The following is an 18,653-nucleotide window of genomic DNA, read 5'->3' as shown; positions in this document are numbered from 1 at the left end:
GAATCTGTACCAGAACTAGTCAAATGTATTCATTAATACTTTGCTGAGAAGAAATAAAAGTCATGAAAATGATGAAGTCTTTTGTCTTTAGTGGTAACTACATGCGAGCCCCCTTCCAGCATGAGCCATCTGAATGCAGATAAAATACAAATCCTGGATCTAATAAAGACTGAATACAAGACAGGGGAGAAAGTTGAATACCGCTGCTTTAATACATACATAATGGAGGGCAACCCATTCTTGATCTGTCAGGAAGGCACCTGGAAAGAACAGTTTAAGTGTATACGTAAGTACTGACAAATGTGTATTCAGCCGTTCAGTGTCATTCATTAAATAATGCAGATATATTATGGTATGATAATTTCGTGTGCCGTTTATGTCTCATAAAATCACGACCTAAAAAGTGAAAAGTTTTGGTGGAGAATCTATTCATGCATGTATTACAGAAATGTTTCATAAGGACAGTGTTTGCTCATTTTATGTTGGGTTTTGTTTCAGCACCGTGTTTGGCGTCTGTAAAAGAAATGGATCAGAGGAACATACAATTACAGCACGCTGGAAGAGAAAGAATGTACTGTCCACACAAGGATCTTATCACCTTTATGTGTCAGGGGAAAACACAACAAAAACCAAACAGTGTGCACTTCAGACAAGTGTGTCTATATGGCCAAATGACTTTGCCTGAGTGTGAATGAATAATGCATTTTTGTAAACATAAGTGACCAGCGGAAAACTAAATAAAACTTCTCTCAATTCATCTTCAGAGAAGTAATCCAACCAACAGAGCAATGTAATGATGTTTAGTTTAGTTTAAAGCAACTGTCTTAAAGAGTGTTGTTGTATCAGTGTGGTCACGCTCATGTGCTAAATAAAACAAAACCTTAATTCACTTACACATACATTACTGTGTTTACATTTCAATACATTTGCATTTACAGATCAATAAAACATTCCCACAGCCCATGTAGGAAAAAGGCCCAAAACACGTAAATTATTGAAACAACAAACAAGGTTTACTTTCATGGTCAGACGAAATAAAGTTGAATTACAGAAAGGCAAACGCAAAACTTACTCTTCACCAAATGGATTTTGAGGAATATGATCGATGGGAACGCTTCTGATTTCCAGTGCATATTAAGAGGACGCTAATGGTGCGTTTCTGTCACGATGCACGGATCATATTTACCATGCACGAACACCACCACAAACTCATGAGGAAATGCAATGAACGGACGCATTAGGGTTTTCATCCACAGCGAATATTGAAAGCTGACAGTACAAAGTAGATTGTACGCGATTCCCTTAGTGTTCATGAAGAACATAATCGCAACAAAACACAAGTTATTTACTCTTAAAGGCTTGAGACCGAACTACATTTCCCATCATCCTCTGTTGCAGCCAATGAAAAGTGATTTTTTTAAATAAGTTAATTTGATGAGTGAGACATTTTTACATTCAAAATCACTTAACGTAATAACTAATAATACACTCTTAAGTCACGAATTAAATTCGAGCTCACCAACAATGCGCATGTGCAAACTAATCACCATAGTTACCGAGATGACGCTATGGCCCTCATCCTGGGGTTGTACAGGTGCTGGTCATATAATTAGAATATCATCAAAAAGTTGATTTATTTCACTTATTCCGTTCAAAAAGTGAAACTTGTATATTATATTCCTCCATTACACACAAACTGATATATTTCAAATGTTTATTTCTTTAAATTTTGATGATTATAACTGACAACTAAGGAAAATCACAAATTCAGTTTCTCAGAAAATTACAATATTGTGGAAAGGTTAAATATTGAAGACACCTGGTGCCAAACTCTAATCAGCTGATGAACTCAAAATACCTGCAAAGCCTTTAATTGGTCTCTCAGTCTAGTTCTGGTCATTGCAAAAGAGGCTGGCGGTTCACAGAGCTCTGGTTCTAAGCACATTAATAGAGAGGCAAAGGGAAGGAAAAGAAGTGGTTGAAAAAAGTGTACAAGCAATAGGGATAACCACACCCTGGAGAGGATTGTGAAACAAAACCCATTAAAAAATGTGGGGGAGATTCACAAAGAGTGGACTGCAACATGGGTTTCAGCTGTCGTATTCCTTGTGTAAAGCCACTCTTGAACAACAGACCATGTCAGAAGCGTCTCGCCTGGGCTAAAGACAAAAAGGACTGGACTGCTGTTCTGATTAAATTAAATTTAGCATTTCCTTTGGAATCAGGGTCCCGGAGTCTGGAGGAAGAGAGGCGAGACTGAGGTCCAGTGTAAAGATTCCACACTTAGTGAAGGTTTGGGGTGCCATGTCATCTGCTGGTGTTGGTCCACTGTTTTTTCTGAGGTCCAAGGTCAACGCAGCCGTATACCAGGAAGCTTTAGAGCATTTCATGCTTCCTGCTGCTGACCAACTTTATGGAGATGCAGATTTCATTTTCCAACAGGACTTGGCACCTGCACACAGTGCCAAAGCAACCAGTACCTGGTTTAAGGACCATGGTGTCCCTGTTCTTAATTGGCCGGCAAACTCGCCTGACCTTAACCCCATAGAAAATCTATGGGGTATTGTGAAGAGGAAGATGCGATATGCCAGACCCAACAATGCAGAAGAGCTGAAGACCACTATCAGAGCAACCTGGGCCCTCATAACATCTGAGCAGTGCCACAGACTGATCGACTCCATGCCACACCCCATTGCTGCAGTAATTCAGGAAAAAGGAGCCCCAACAAAATGTTGATTGCTGTACACGCTCATACTTTTCAGTTGGCCAAGATTTCTAAAAATCCTTTCTATAGGTGGTACGGTAGATGGTGCCGATGCGTATGATGATGCAGTCATGCAATTGTTACTGAAATGTTTCACAAAGATGGTGTATGTTTGTAGGTTTTTGTTTCAGCATCGTGTTTGGCCTTTGTAGAAGTTAATATAAGGAACATAGAATTACTGTACGGTGGAAGAGAAAGAATATACATTTCACATGGATCATATCACCTTTGTGTGTTAGAGGGGCAAATATAAAAAAAAGAGGCCGTGTTGACTTCAGACAAGAGTGTCTATATGGCAGGATGACTTTGCCCGAGTGTGAATGAAATATAGAATATATCTAAATCAAAAGGTCAATTTGACCAAAAATATATAATTCTATCATTATTTACCAACTTTCAGGTGGGGGAAAGAGAGAAATGTTACCATAAAGTCACTTCAAACGATTAAAAGTAAATAATTGTCTGTAATTGATCTTAAATACATTTTCATTTGGGAGTTTTAAATGGCAAAATAAATTTTAATCATGTGATGCTGTCTTAAAACAACTTGTAATGAAAATATTTATCTTGTTTGCCATTAAAATGTTCAAACGTTCAGATAAAACTGGTACCAGGACAGCTGTGAAAAGTTGTGGCACTATTTTAATGTTCAATTACAGCGCATACAAAAATTAAACCACCACCAGCAGTTTACAGTATTCAAAGCAAATATAATATGAAGTCTCAACAGAGACTATACATACTGTATATAGCATTAATAAAACAAATATCCACAAGCAGCATTTTAGAGGTACAACAAGGTTTTAAAAATATATACATTACAAATATGTACAAGGTCAGTGTGGTGAAAGACTCCGTTTACACTGTCAACACACAGCTATGCAAATGTTTTCAAGGCACTAGAGCTAGAGCGTTTGCCAGCATCTGAATAGCACGCAGTGGGTCTACAATGTCCTTCATTTTGTCACGCCGCAAGACCCAGTCTGGCACAAACCTGAAAGATATCAAAGTTGGTGAGAACAAACCATGGTGCAACACAAACCAGCAAACTGCTGCTGTCCTTCTGAAGCCTTGTATCTTCATATTTTGTCCATAAATCATAATTAATAATCACCCTTTATGTTTGACACTGGGTTTTGCAAGTATCTAACCAGTAAAAGTATTAAAAAGTGCTTGTATACTAGTAAGTATTAAATCATTTAAAAAGTGTTTTTTCCAATTCCTGGAAAACAGCAAATTTGGACATCCAAGGTTTCGGAAGGACAATGGCGACATAAGACAATCACAGACATAAGCATCTATTGTTTCTCAGGGCAAATATACAGAGACAAACCTGGCTGCTGGTTTTGATTTCCGAGGCGTAGCTTGGAGAAGGAAACTTCCGTTAAGAGAGGCGTTCATTTTCTGTTTGACCTTGGTTCTTTCAGCGTCCATCTTGCATTTTCGAAGCGTGAGACGACAGATGCTGCGAATGCGATCCGAAGCCTTGGGAAGCTTCCGCACCTCCTACACACCAGAACATAAAAAAAAGACATAAAAGCTATGAAGCCTGAAACTAATGCTACTACGGACCTGCTACTAATGCTACCACATAAAATAACTTCAACGTAAGCAAAGTTAAAAAACGATTCAAAATGATTGCTCTGATAATCGCCATTATTCCGCAGATTCAGTAGAACTTAACTTCTACAAAAGCTTGGGAAGTCCTTTAAGAAATGACCCACCATTGCTCTCCTTTCATCCTGGACCAAGAGAACCAGAAGAAAACAGGCCTTGGTAAAGATGCTGCCACCTTTATCTGCCACTTTGTCTCCAGCCTTCTCCCGGTAGATCTGCAGGAGATCCAGCAGCGTTTCTACAGAGTTCTCCACATCGTAAACTGCATCAATAGTTCGGTGGTACTGCAAGCACAAAAACAACAGAACAGAGGTTGCTAAAGAGTCATGGTACCCAAAATTGTAGCATAGAAAGAGGATTTGAGGATAGATCTCAGCAAATATTGATATGGGCAAATATGGTTTCGAAATATTTTATAGCTAGTCAACTGACAGCCATGAAAGACAACATACTTTGGATAAGTTGAGAAGGACTTGTATGGATAAGGTAATGATCTCCATCGAAGGCACGCTTCGGTTACAGCTCCTCATCAAAATAAAGATGGTGCGCGTCGCTTCGCTTTCTACGAGACGTTCGCAGCACCTTGGAGAAAGTCTGGTGGAAGTTTCTTTAACAATGACAAAAAAACACATAAGTCATCACGTTACGACATCTTTGAGCTCTTGACTGCGAGAAAACTGTCTTACCCAAATGTTTCAAGGCGGCGAGAATGTACGCATAGTTTTGATATCCGAGCAGGTAGCTCAGCGCTGCCGTGGTCTTGTTACACAGTTTGTCCTCTTCCTTTACATTACGGTTCACTTCTCTGAAACGTCGCCTGACAGAGACGACTTTGTGTGTGTCGTGAAGCTTTCTTGAACAATGACCCCTCCAGAGTGCCTTGGAAAAAAAGATTCAAGAAGTGTGTATTGACTTAGACTCAAACCTTTCATACCGTGAAAGGGTTTTACATCACATTGCCCATTGCTGTATACTGCACTTGTAAAATTGGAATAAAATGAAAGTTTCAGCCGATGTAAACACTGAAAATCAACTGATTTTTTGTGGAAAATGGAAATAAAAGTTATTGCTGTAAAACTGTTGACAAACACCATACCTGTGCTTTTATTATTCCATGCTGCAGCCTTTCCTTGCGACAGTTCAGAAGGAAGTGTTTGACTGCATGTTGGATTGTGGTGGCTGGAGAATCTATTCATGCATGTATTACAGAAATGTTTCATAAGGACAGAGTTTGCTCATTTTATGTTGGGTTTTGTTTCAGCACCGTGTTTGGCGTCTGTAAAAGAAATGGATCAGAGGAACATACAATTACAGCGCGGTGGAAGAGAAAGAATGTTCTGTCCACACAAGGATCATATCACCTTTGTGTGTCAGGGGAAAACACAGAAAAAACCAAACAGTGTGCCCTTCAGACAACAGTGTCTATATGGCCAAATGACTTTGCCTGAGTGTGAATGAACAATGCATTTTTGTAAACATAAGTGACCAGCGGAAAACTAAATAAAACTTCTCTCAATTCATTTTGGTTTTAGAAGTTTGAAAGAATGTTTGTGTAATCAAACTTCAGAGGAGTAATTCAACCAACAGATTCAGATTTGATCAATGTAATAATGTTTGGTTTAGTTTAAAGCAACTGTCTTAAAGAGTGTTGTTGTATCAGTGTGGTCACGCTCATGTGCTAAATAAAACAGAACCTAAATTCACTTACGCATACATTACTGTGTTTACATTTCAATACATTTGTATTTAATTTAATTCAATTAAATTCATATAGCGCTTTCTCAGTGTGCATCGTTCCAAAGCAGCTTCACAGGAGAAAAACACAAAAAAGGTATAACACAGTTCATGGTGTTTATAGAACAAGTAAAATTATTCTAGTAAATAAAATATAATGTCGGCAAGTCTCCTGGTCGTTTATTTAGCATATTTTGCATTAGGTGAATGCTTGGCTGAAAGATGCGTCTTTATTCTAGATTCAAATTGGGCGAGTCTGTGTGTCTGTGCCTCGAATAGTGTCTGGAAGGCTATTCCAGAGTTTAGGTGCTACGTATGAGAAAGCTCGACCCCTTTGGTGGATTTAGTTATTCTAGGTGTTATCAAAAGTCCTGAGTTTTGAGATCTTAGAGGCTTGTAGTGTGATAGAAGCTCTGTTATGTAGGTAGGGGCTAAAACCTTTAAGGCTTTATAAGTGATTAAAAGAACTTTAAAGTCAATACGATACTTAATGGTTAGCCAGTGAAAGGTTGATAACATTGGGGTTACGTGATCGTATTTTTGGACCTGGTTAGAACTCTGTCATCTGCATTCTGAACAAAGTGTAATTTGTTTATTGGTGATGCAGGACAGCCACTAAGAAGTGCATTACAGTAGTCAAGTCTTGAGGTCACAAATGCATGAATAAGCTTCTCTGTATCAGAAACACATAGAATATTTCGTAATTTGGCAACATTTCTAAGTTGGAAGAACTTACTGTTCAATAAAACATTCCCACAGCTCACGTAGGATAAATACAGAACACGACCCTGTATCTCAACAAACCCCAAAACACGTAAGTTATAAACCAACAAGTCAATTGAAACAACAAACAAGGTTTACTTTCATGGTCGGACGAAATGAAGTTGAATTTACAGAAAGGCAAGCGCAAAACTTACTCTTCACCAAATGGATTTTGAGGAATATGATCGATGTGAACGCTTCTGATTTCCAGTGCATATTAAGAGGACGCTAATGGTGCGTTTCTGTCACGATGCACGGATCATATTTACCATGCACGAACACCACCACAAACTCATGAGGAAATGCAATGAACGGACGCATTAGGGTTTTCATCCACAGCGAATATTGAAAGCTGACAGTACAAAGTAGATTGTACGCGATTCCCTTAGTGTTCATGAAGAACATAATCGCAACAAAACACAAGTTATTTACTCTTAAAGGCTTGAGACCGAACTACATTTCCCATCATCCTCTGTTGCAGCCAATGAAAAGAGAAAATTAGTAAAAAAAGTTACGTAATAATACACTCTTAAATCACTACTCTGAAACATTTTTCGAGCTCACCAAACTAATCACGACGGGTGCATGAAAGAGAAATTTCCTGTAGATTACTGTAGCCTACTCTGTCGAGCCAAACATACCATAGTTACCAATACACTGTCCCTTTAATACAAAGTATGTGTATGTGAGCCATATCGTGACAATACGGCTCATATACACATACTTTGTATTCTAGGGAAATTTTGACCAAAACATAACGGCTATAATTATGTTGCCGATGTCATCACCATCAAAATATGGTGTTTGATAATTGTGGTTATTTGATGTTTCCCAGTATGTTGTATAAAGGTGTCCCTGACTAAGTATTTACATAGTCGAATCAGAATTATCACGCTTTGACTATAGTCGACTAATAGTCGAATCAGAATTATCACGTCTTGACTATAGTCGACTAATAGTCGAATCAGAATTATCACGCCTTGACTATAGTCGACTAATAGTCGAATCAGAATTATCACGTCTTGACTATAGTCGACTAATAGTCGAATCAGAATTATCACGTCTTGACTATAGTCGACTAATAGTAGAATCAGAATTATCACGTCTTGACTATAGTCGACGGATAGTCGAATCAGAATTATCACGTCTTGACTATAGTCGACGGATAGTCTAATCATACGTGTGTTTGGGGGGATGACACCAGGTGGTTAAGAGTACAGCGCAAATTACAGCGAAAAATTGATGCACAACAAAACAAATCACACAATAATTTACAAAATTGGTTTCGAATTAAATTGAACTTTAAAATAAATAAAAATAAGAAATGGAACGAAATAAGCCAGTATCAAGGCTCAATGCGCTAAATGAACTGGACATTTTCCTTAAACATCAGGTACATATGCTGGCCAGATCTCGCCTCAAAACTATTTTACAATCGGGAATACAACAAGTTCATTACCAATGAACTACCAATACAGTTACTTTTACCACATGTAAAGGAGCAATGCAATAAAGCATCTTATCATTTAAACAATCAAAAAGTCCCTTTCACCTTTTTTCCTGCGCAGTTTCTCCGTCCTCCTGACATGCACGCTTGCTTTCAGTTCAGAAAGTCTGCGCCGTGCTTGTCATATGCATTGATTTTGGTTATATTCCTTTATTATTTTTTTTGTATGATGCAGCGCAAAGTTCAGTCTAAAAAACAAACTATGTGCATTTACAGACAAAGTGTTAATTCATATTTAAATGCTCAAACATACACACAAATGTTTTAAAACGGTGTACGATGTTCATTTGCGAGTTATCTGCGAGTTTTGGTACCCAACCCTAAAATTGTGCCATTTCTTTACATCATAAATTATATTTTAGCGGCGCAGTGCATGCCCGTCTGCGAAGATTCGAATGTGAGATTGGTAGTCGAATCAGGCTCCTCCTATCGCTGCATCGAATCGTCGACTGTTCGGGGTCACCCCTAATGTTGTTATAAATATTTCTTCGTGTAATTTAAGTACAGCGGCACAGAATCAGATCATTAAGTTCTGCAGAAACTGCAACTATTTTATTTCAATGAACTAAGATTTTTTTTCTTTGGTAGTCAATAATGTGCGTTTTGTTTTAAGGTTTAGTTTTGGGGGCGGAGAAAATGAGTGGGTGCACCCTGCGAAAACTAGGCTTGAAAATTCATATTACTGCGAGTTAAGCACTGTTTATGACTGATCTCCTACTACTCAGAGAAAAAAGGTAAATGCTTGTTTTCTTTGTTTTAGGGACAATGTACTTGTTAATTGCTGCTGAATAATAAAATGACTTTATTTATGATTTCTGAAATAAATTAAATGAACAAAACCTTTCATTTTGTGTCATAAAGATGGGGATTTTACAGATAAATTACAAATTTTGTTAACCACACTAAATAATAAACTCTTATAATGTTTTACAGCTAAAAAAATGAAATACCGTAAGATATCTATCCTTCTTCTATATATAATTGTCATGATGAACATGTCGGCAAAGGCTGAAGGTAAGCTAACGCTATATGAAGATGAAGCATTGCAAAAACAACACAATATATAGGTCACTAAGTTTAGCATTAATAAAATACAATGCATTCAAGTATGATTTCATAACTTTCAATTGTAACATCTTATATTTGCCTTAAATGTTTTGTTCATATACTGTCTGTTTACCGAATAAAACTACAAACATTTTCTTAATTTCTACAGAAGTCACCTGTCAGGACCAAGAACTCAGTAATGTTCAGATTTTAATGGGAAATCCAGTTAGCCCTGCACCTTATCTACCTGGACATGTCTTAGTTTTCAAATGCACAGATGTCAACATCAAGATGTACGGCCATCGAGCAATCGAATGCCAGTCAAATGGAAAGTGGGACTACCCATATCCAAAATGTTTAGGTAAAGACAAAAATACCACCAAGCAGATGAAAGGAAAAAATCTGAAATTCAAACACTAGAATGACCAAACATTTCTGTTTTAATAGAAACAGCATGTGTTGCAAACCTCGCAAATCTGATCACAGAGGGATGCCCTCATCCTGGGGTTGTATACATGCCTGGCGACAGGTTAAAGGTTTCATGTGTTCAGGGGCTTACTTTACAAGGACCAGATGTCATCACCTGCCAGCAAGATGGACAATGGAGCAGCCCATTTCCCTCATGTGTAGGTAAGGCAACGTATAGCTTGTTATACGTCCGTTTTGGTTATTAAGTCCCGTTAAAAATCAGACAACAGCAACACACTAAGAATCACTTACATTACCTTAGTGAATACATACTGTAACAATGCATTGGCTGCCATTCATAGGAATTTTGAATGGATATGCATAAACTCCTCTCCAGCGAAATCTAGTTTATTGCTACCTTCAATAACCAAAAAACATATCCGACGATTTCATAAGAAAATCTCCAATTTACAAATGTTAAGACCTTCAAGCATTATATTAAAGCTCTCTTGATTTACTGCATCTCCGAGCATTATGCAACAACAACTTTATTTTCTTGTGCATTATAAGGATTCGAATCTGTACCAGAACTAGTCAAATGTATTCATTAATACTTTGCTGAGAAGAAATAAAAGTCATGAAAATGATGAAGTCTTTTGTCTTTAGTGGTAACTACATGCGAGCCCCCTTCCAGCATGAGCCATCTGAATGCAGATACAATACAAATGTTGGATCCAAAAAAAACTGAATATAGTTTAGGGGAGAAAGTTGAATACCGCTGCTTTAATACATACATAATGGAGGGCAACCCATTCTTGATCTGTCAGGAAGGCATCTGGAGAGAACAGTTTAAGTGTATACGTAAGTACTGACAAATGTGTATTCAGCCGTTCAGTGTCATGCATTAAATAATGCAGATATATTACGGTATGATAATTTCGTGTGCTGTTTATGTCGCTTTATGTCTCATAAAATCACGTCCTAAAAAGTGAAAAGTTTTGGTGGAGAATCTATTCATGCATGTATTACAGAAATGTTTCATAAGGACAGTGTTTGCTCATTTTATGTTGGGTTTTGTTTCAGCACCGTGTTTGGCGTCTGTAAAAGAAATGGATCAGAGGAACATACAATCAATGTACATTAGAAGAGAAAGAATATACTGTCCACACAAGGATCATATCACCTTTATGTGTCAGGGGAAAACACAGAAAAAACCAAACAGTGTGCACTTCAGACAACAGTGTCTATATGGCCAAATGACTTTGCCTGAGTGTGAATGAATAATACATTTTTGTAAACATAAGTGACCAGCGGAAAACTAAATAAAACTTCTCTCAATTCATCTTCAGAGAAGTAATCCAACCAACAGAGCAATGTAATGATGTTTAGTTTAGTTTAAAGCAACTGTCTTAAAGAGTGTTGTTGTATCAGTGTGGTCACGCTCATGTGCTAAATAAAACAAAACCTTAATTCCCTTACACATTAATTACTGTGTTTACATTTCAATACATATGTATTTACAGATCAATAAAACATTCCCACAGCCCATGTAGGAACAAACCCCAAAACACGTAAATTATTGAAACAACAAACAAGGTTTACTTTCATGGTCGGACGAAATGAAGTTGAATTCAAAGAAAGGCAAACGCAAAACTTACTCTTCACCAAATGGATTTTGAGGAATATGATCGATGTGAACGCTTCTGATTTCCAGTGCATATTAAGAGGACGCTAATGGTGCGTTTCTGTCACGATGCACGGAACATATTTACCATGCACGAACACCACCACAAACTCATGAGGAAATGCAATGAACGGACGCATTAGGGTTTTCATCCACAGCGAATATTGAAAGCTGACAGTACAAAGTAGATTACATCTTACGCGATTCCCTTACGCGTACATGTACGCGATTCCCTTAGTGTTCATGAAGAACATAATCGCAACAAAACACAAGTTATTTACTCTTAAAGGCTTGAGACCAAACTACATTTCCCATCATCCTCTGTTGCAGCCAATGAAAAGAGAAAATTAGTAAAAAAGTTACGTAATAATACACTCTTAAATCACTACTCTGAAACATTTTTCGAGCTCACCAAACTAATCACGACGGGTGCATGAAAGAGAAATTTCCTGTAGATTACTGTAGCCTACTCTGTCGAGCCAAACATACCATAGTTACCAATACACTGTCCCTTTAATACAAAGTATGTGTATGTGAGCCATATCGTGACAATACGGCTCACATACACATACTTTGTATTCTAGGGAAATTTTGACCAAAACATAACGGCTATAATTATGTTGCCGATGTCTACACCATCAAAATATGGTGTTTGATAATTGTGGTTATTTGATGTTTCCCAATATGTTGTATAAAGGTGTCCCTGACTAAGTATTTACATAGTCGAATCAGAATTATCACGCTTTGACTATAGTCGACTAATAGTCGAATCAGAATTATCACGCCTTGACTATAGTTGACTAATAGTCGAATCAGAATTATCACGTCTTGACTATAGTCGAATCAGAATTATCACGTCTTGACTATAGTCGAATCAGAATTATCACGTCTTGACTATAGTCGAATCAGAATTATCACGTCTTGACTATAGTCGAATCAGAATTATCACGTCTTGACTATAGTCGAATCAGAATTATCACGTCTTGACTATAGTCGAATCAGAATTATCACGTCTTGACTATAGTCGAATCAGAATTATCACGTCTTGACTATAGTCGAATCAGAATTATCACGTCTTGACTATAGTCGAATCAGAATTATCACGTCTTGACTACAGTCGACTAATAGTCGAATCAGAATTATCATGTCTTGACTATAGTCGAATCAGAATTATCACGTCTTGACTATAGTCGAATCAGAATTATCACGTCTTGACTATAGTCGACTAATAGTCGAATCAGAATTATCACGTCTTGACTATAGTCGACGGATAGTCTAATCATACGTGTGTTTGGGGGGATGACACCAGGTGGTTAAGAGTACAGCGCAAATTACAGCGAAAAATTGATGCACAACAAAACAAATCACACAATAATTTACAAAATTGGTTTCGAATTAAATTGAACTTTAAAATAAATAAAAATAAGAAATGGAACGAAATAAGCCAGTATCAAGGCTCAATGCGCTAAATGAACTGGACATTTTCCTTAAACATCAGGTACATATCGGGAATACAACAAGTTCATTACCAATGAACTACCAATACAGTTACTTTTACCACATGTAAAGGAGCAATGCAATAAAGCATCTTATCATTTAAACAATCAAAAAGTCCCTTTCACCTTTTTTCCTGCGCAGTTTCTCCGTCCTCCTGACATGCACGCTTGCTTTCAGTTCAGAAAGTCTGCGCCGTGCTTGTCATATGCATTGATTTTGGTTATATTCCTTTATTATTTTTTTTGTATGATGCAGCGCAAAGTTCAGTCTAAAAAACAAACTATGTGCATTTACAGACAAAGTGTTAATTCATATTTAAATGCTCAAACATACACACAAATGTTTTAAAACGGTGTACGATGTTCATTTGCGAGTTATCTGCGAGTTTTGGTACCCAACCCTAAAATTGTGCCATTTCTTTACATCATAAATTATATTTTGGCGGCGCAGTGCATGCCCGTCTGCGAAGATTCGAATGTGAGATTGGTAGTCGAATCAGGCTCCTCCTATCGCTGCATCGAATCGTCGACTGTTCGGGGTCACCCCTAATGTTGTTATAAATATTTCTTCGTGTAATTTAAGTACAGCGGCACAAAATCAGATCATTAAGTTCTGCAGTAACTGCAACTATTTTATTTCAATGAACTAAGATTTTTTTTCTTTGGTAGTCAATAATGTGCGTTTTGTTTTAAGGTTTAGTTTTGGGGGCGGAGAAAATGAGTGGGTGGACCCTGCGAAAACTAGGCTTGAAAATTCATATTACTGCGAGTTAAGCACTGTTTATGACTGATCTCCTACTACTCAGAGAAAAAAGGTAAATGCTTGTTTTCTTTGTTTTAGGGACAATGTACTTGTTAATTGCTGCTGAATAATAAAATGACTTTATTTATGATTTCTGAAATAAATTAAATGAACAAAACCTTTCATTTTGTGTCATAAAGATGGGGATTTTACAGATAAATTACAAATTTGTTAACCACACTAAATAATAAACTCTAATAATGTTTTACAGCTAAAAAAATGAAATACCGTAAGATATCTATCCTTCTTCTATATATAATTGTCATGATGAACATGTCGGCAAAGGCTGAAGGTAAGCTAACGCTATATGAAGATGAAGCATTGCAAAAACAACACAATATATAGGTCACTAAGTTTAGCATTAATAAAATACAATGCATTCAAGTATGATTTCATAACTTTCAATTGTAACATCTTATATTTGCCTTAAATGTTTTGTTCATATACTGTCTGTTTACCGAATAAAACTACAAACATTTTCTTAATTTCTACAGAAGTCACCTGTCAGGACCAAGAACTCAGTAATGTTCAGATTTTAATGGGAAATCCAGTTAGCCCTGCACCTTATCTACCTGGACATGTCTTAGTTTTCAAATGCACAGATGTCAACATGAAGATGTACGGCCATCGAGCAATCGAATGCCAGTCAAATGGAAAGTGGGACTACCCATATCCAAAATGTTTAGGTAAAGACAAAAAAACAACACAATATATAGGTCACTAAGTTTAGCATTAATAAAATGCAATGCATTCAAGTATGATTTCATAACTTTCAATTGTAATATCTTATATTTGCCTTAAATGTTTTGTTCATATACTGTCTGTTTACCGAATAAAACTACAAACATTTTCTTAATTTCTACAGAAGTCACCTGTCAGGACCAAGAACTCAGTAATGTTCAGATTTTAATGGGAAATCCAGTTAGCCCTGCACCTTATCTACCTGGACATGTCTTAGTTTTCAAATGCACAGATGTCAACATGAAGATGTACGGCCATCGAACAATCGAATGCCAGTCAAATGGAAAGTGGGACTACCCATATCCAAAATGTTTAGGTAAAGACAAAAATACTACCAAGCAGATGAAGGGAAAAAAATCTGAAATTCAAACACTAGAATGACCAAACATTTCTGTTTTAATAGAAACAGCATGTGTTGCAAACCTCGCAAATCTGATCACAGAGGGATGCCCTCATCCTGGGGTTGTATACATGCCTGGCGACAGGTTAAAGGTTTCATGTGTTCAGGGGCTTACTTTACAAGGACCAGATGTCATCACCTGCCAGCAAGATGGACAATGGAGCAGCCCATTTCCCTCATGTGTAGGTAAGGCAACGTATAGCTTGTTATACGTCCGTTTTGGTTATTAAGTCCCGTTAAAAATCAGACAACAGCAACACACTAAGAATCACTTACATTACCTTAGTGAATACATACTGTAACAATGCATTGGCTGCCATTCATAGGAATTTTGAATGGATATGCATAAACTCCTCTCCAGTGAAATCTAGTTTATTGCTACCTTCAATAACCAAAAAACATATCTGATGATTTCATAAGAAAATATTCAATATACAAATGATAAGACCTTCAAACATTATATTAAAGCTCTCTTGATTTACTGCATCTCCGAGCATTATGCAACAACAACTTTATTTTCTTGTGCATTATAAGGATTCGAATCTGTACCAGAACTAGTCAAATGTATTCATTAATACTTTGCTGAGAAGAAATAAAAGTCATGAAAATGATGAAGTCTTTTGTCTTTAGTGGTAACTACATGCGAGCCCCCTTCCAGCATGAGCCATCTGAATGCAGATAAAATACAAATCCTGGATCTAATAAAGACTGAATACAAGACAGGGGAGAAAGTTGAATACCGCTGCTTTAATACATACATAATGGAGGGCAACCCATTCTTGATCTGTCAGGAAGGCACCTGGAAAGAACAGTTTAAGTGTATACGTAAGTACTGACAAATGTGTATTCAGCCGTTCAGTGTCATTCATTAAATAATGCAGATATATTATGGTATGATAATTTCGTGTGCCGTTTATGTCTCATAAAATCACGACCTAAAAAGTGAAAAGTTTTGGTGGAGAATCTATTCATGCATGTATTACAGAAATGTTTCATAAGGACAGTGTTTGCTCATTTTATGTTGGGTTTTGTTTCAGCACCGTGTTTGGCGTCTGTAAAAGAAATGGATCAAAGGAACATACAATTACAGCGCGGTGGAAGAGAAAGAATGTACTGTCCACACAAGGATCTTATCACCTTTATGTGTCAGGGGAAAACACAACAAAAACCAAACAGTGTGCACTTCAGACAAGTGTGTCTATATGGCCAAATGACTTTGCCTGAGTGTGAATGAATAATACATTTTTATAAACATAAGTGACCAGCGGAAAACTAAATAAAACTTCTCTCAATTCATCTTCAGAGAAGTAATCCAACCAACAGAGCAATGTAATGATGTTTGGTTTAGTTTAAAGCAACTGTCTTAAAGAGTGTTGTTGTATCAGTGTGGTCACGCTCATGTGCTAAATAAAACAAAACCTTAATTCACTTACACATACATTACTGTGTTTACATTTCAATACATATGTATTTACAGATCAATAAAACATTCCCACAGCCCATGTAGGAACAAACCCCAAAACACGTAAATTATTGAAACAACAAACACGGTTTACTCCCATGGTCAGACGAAATGAAGTTGAATTCACAGAAAGGCAAGCGCAAAACTTACTCTTCACCAAATGGATTTTGAGGAATATGATCGATGTGAACGCTTCTGATTTCCAGTGCATATTAAGAGGACGCTAATGGTGCGTTTCTGTCACGATGCACGGATCATATTTACCATGCACGAACACCACCACAAACTCATGAGGAAATGCAATGAACGGACGCATTAGGGTTTTCATCCACAGCGAATATTGAAAGCTGACAGTACAAAGTAGATTGTACGCGATTCCCTTAGTGTTCATGAAGAACATAATCGCAACAAAACACAAGTTATTTACTCTTAAAGGCTTGAGCAAAACTACATTTCCCATCATCCTCTGTTGCAGCCAATGAAAAGTGATTTTTTTAAATAAGTTAATTTGATGAGTGAGACATTTTTACATTCAAAATCACTTAACGTAATAACTAATAATACACTCTTAAGTCACGAATTAAATTCGAGCTCACCAACAATGCGCATGTGCAAACTAATCACCATAGTTACCGAGATGACGCTATGGCCCTCATCCTGGGGTTGTACAGGTGCTGGTCATATAATTAGAATATCATCAAAAAGTTGATTTATTTCACTTATTCCGTTCAAAAAGTGAAACTTGTATATTATATTCCTCCATTACACACAAACTGATATATTTCAAATGTTTATTTCTTTAAATTTTGATGATTATAACTGACAACTAAGGAAAATCACAAATTCAGTTTCTCAGAAAATTACAATATTGTGGAAAGGTTAAATATTGAAGACACCTGGTGCCAAACTCTAATCAGCTGATGAACTCAAAATACCTGCAAAGCCTTTAATTGGTCTCTCAGTCTAGTTCTGGTCATTGCAAAAGAGGCTGGCGGTTCACAGAGCTCTGGTTCTAAGCACATTAATAGAGAGGCAAAGGGAAGGAAAAGAAGTGGTTGAAAAAAGTGTACAAGCAATAGGGATAACCACACCCTGGAGAGGATTGTGAAACAAAACCCATTAAAAAATGTGGGGGAGATTCACAAAGAGTGGACTGCAACATGGGTATCAGCTGTCGTATTCCTTGTGTAAAGCCACTCTTGAACAACAGACCATGTCAGAAGCGTCTCGCCTGGGCTAAAGACAAAAAGGACTGGACTGCTGTTCTGATTAAATTAAATTTAGCATTTCCTTTGGAATCAGGGTCCCGGAGTCTGGAGGAAGAGAGGCGAGCCTGACAATCCACGTTTCTTGAGGTCCAGTGTAAAATTTCCACACTTAGTGAAGGTTTGGGGTGCCATGTCATCTGCTGGTGTTGGTCCACTGTTTTTTTCTGAGGTCCAAGGTCAACGCAGCCGTATACCAGGAAGCTTTAGAGCATTTCATGCTTCCTGCTGCTGACCAACTTTATGGAGATGCAGATTTAATTTTCCAACAGGACTTGGCACCTGCACACAGTGCCAAAGCAACCAGTACCTGGTTTAAGGACCATGGTGTCCCTGTTCTTAATTGGCCGGCAAACTCGCCTGACCTTAACCCCATAGAAAATCTATGGGGTATTGTGAAGAGGAAGATGCGATATGCCAGACCCAACAATGCAGAAGAGCTGAAGACCACTATCAGAGCAACCTGGGCCCTCATAACATCTGAGCAGTGCCACAGACTGATCGACTCCATGCCACACCCCATTGCTGCAGTAATTCAGGAAAAAGGAGCCCCAACAAAATGTTGATTGCTGTACACGCTCATACTTTTCAGTTGGCCAAGATTTCTAAAAATCCTTTCTATAGGTGGTACGGTAGATGGTGCCGATGCGTATGATGATGCAGTCATGCAATTGTTACTGAAATGTTTCACAAAGATGGTGTATGCTTGTAGGTTTTTGTTTCAGCATCGTGTTTGGCCTTTGTAGAAGTTAATATAAGGAACATAGAATTACTGTACGGTGGAAGAGAAAGAATATACATTTCACATGGATCATATCACCTTTGTGTGTTAGAGGGGCAAATGTAAAAAAAAGAGGCCGTGTTGACTTCAGACAAGAGTGTCTATATGGCAGGATGACTTTGCCCGAGTGTGAATGAAATATAGAATATATCTAAATCAAATGGTCAATTTGACCAAAAATAT

General features: G+C 37.4%; 2 protein-coding genes and 1 long non-coding RNA gene across 4 annotated transcripts; 2 read left to right on the top strand and 1 right to left on the bottom strand.

The window, feature by feature from the left end:
• Nucleotides 1–3,343: 3,343 nt before the first annotated feature.
• On the bottom strand, nt 3,344–8,967 carry LOC306902787 (abnormal spindle-like microcephaly-associated protein homolog). Of its 2 annotated transcripts, none has more exons than XM_079471627.1 (7): nt 7,033–7,282; nt 5,478–5,657; nt 5,068–5,260; nt 4,834–4,988; nt 4,489–4,665; nt 4,098–4,270; nt 3,344–3,758 (listed from the first exon to the last, which is right to left on the bottom strand). In XM_079471627.1, the coding sequence occupies exons 4-7, from the start codon at nt 4,909–4,911 to the stop codon at nt 3,656–3,658; spliced, it is 531 nt and encodes a 176-aa protein (XP_079327753.1). In that variant the 5' UTR covers nt 4,912–4,988; nt 5,068–5,260; nt 5,478–5,657; nt 7,033–7,282; the 3' UTR covers nt 3,344–3,655. The 2 variants fall into 2 exon arrangements, with proteins under 2 accessions (XP_079327753.1, XP_079327754.1); XM_079471628.1 differs by lacking the exon at nt 7,033–7,282 and adding an exon at nt 8,430–8,967 and having other exon boundaries at nt 3,388–3,758.
• LOC306902789 lies at nt 8,806–11,403 on the top strand. The gene is made up of 6 exons (XR_013787482.1): nt 8,806–9,118; nt 9,318–9,398; nt 9,601–9,792; nt 9,879–10,061; nt 10,506–10,700; nt 10,923–11,403. It is a non-coding gene; the product is annotated as an uncharacterized lncRNA (long non-coding RNA).
• Nucleotides 11,404–13,800: 2,397 nt separating this feature from the next.
• cfhl5 (complement factor H like 5) lies at nt 13,801–16,390 on the top strand. Its single transcript, XM_079471625.1, has 7 exons — nt 13,801–13,833; nt 14,031–14,113; nt 14,316–14,507; nt 14,687–14,878; nt 14,966–15,148; nt 15,593–15,787; nt 16,000–16,390. The coding sequence occupies exons 2-7, from the start codon at nt 14,041–14,043 to the stop codon at nt 16,194–16,196; spliced, it is 1,032 nt and encodes a 343-aa protein (XP_079327751.1). The 5' UTR covers nt 13,801–13,833; nt 14,031–14,040; the 3' UTR covers nt 16,197–16,390.
• Nucleotides 16,391–18,653: the final 2,263 nt, after the last annotated feature.

The sequence above is a fragment of the Barbatula barbatula genome (genome assembly GCF_947034865.1).
Source record: "Barbatula barbatula genome assembly, chromosome: 13".
In the NCBI taxonomy this organism is placed as follows: Eukaryota; Metazoa; Chordata; class Actinopteri; order Cypriniformes; family Nemacheilidae; genus Barbatula; species Barbatula barbatula.
The sequence above is the reverse complement of the archived record's forward strand: the minus strand, read 5'-3'. Positions and strand labels throughout refer to the sequence as shown.

What these genes read in the sequence shown, in the direction of transcription:
- LOC306902787 (XM_079471628.1), bottom strand. Translation starts at nt 4,911, where the DNA reads ATGAGGAGCTGTAACCGAAGCGTGCCTTCGATGGAGATCATTACCTTA. An exon ending in AGGATGAAAGGAGAGCAATG is followed by an intron (nt 4,271 to 4,488) that starts GTGGGTCATTTC and finishes TCTGGTGTGTAG; the next exon opens with GAGGTGCGGAAGCTTCCCAA. An exon ending in AAATCAAAACCAGCAGCCAG is followed by an intron (nt 3,759 to 4,097) that starts GTTTGTCTCTGT and finishes GATATCTTTCAG; the next exon opens with GTTTGTGCCAGACTGGGTCT.
- cfhl5 (XM_079471625.1), top strand. Translation starts at nt 14,041, where the DNA reads ATGAAATACCGTAAGATATCTATCCTTCTTCTATATATAATTGTCATG. An exon ending in CCCATATCCAAAATGTTTAG is followed by an intron (nt 14,508 to 14,686) that starts GTAAAGACAAAA and finishes TAATTTCTACAG; the next exon opens with AAGTCACCTGTCAGGACCAA. An exon ending in CCCATTTCCCTCATGTGTAG is followed by an intron (nt 15,149 to 15,592) that starts GTAAGGCAACGT and finishes TTTTGTCTTTAG; the next exon opens with TGGTAACTACATGCGAGCCC.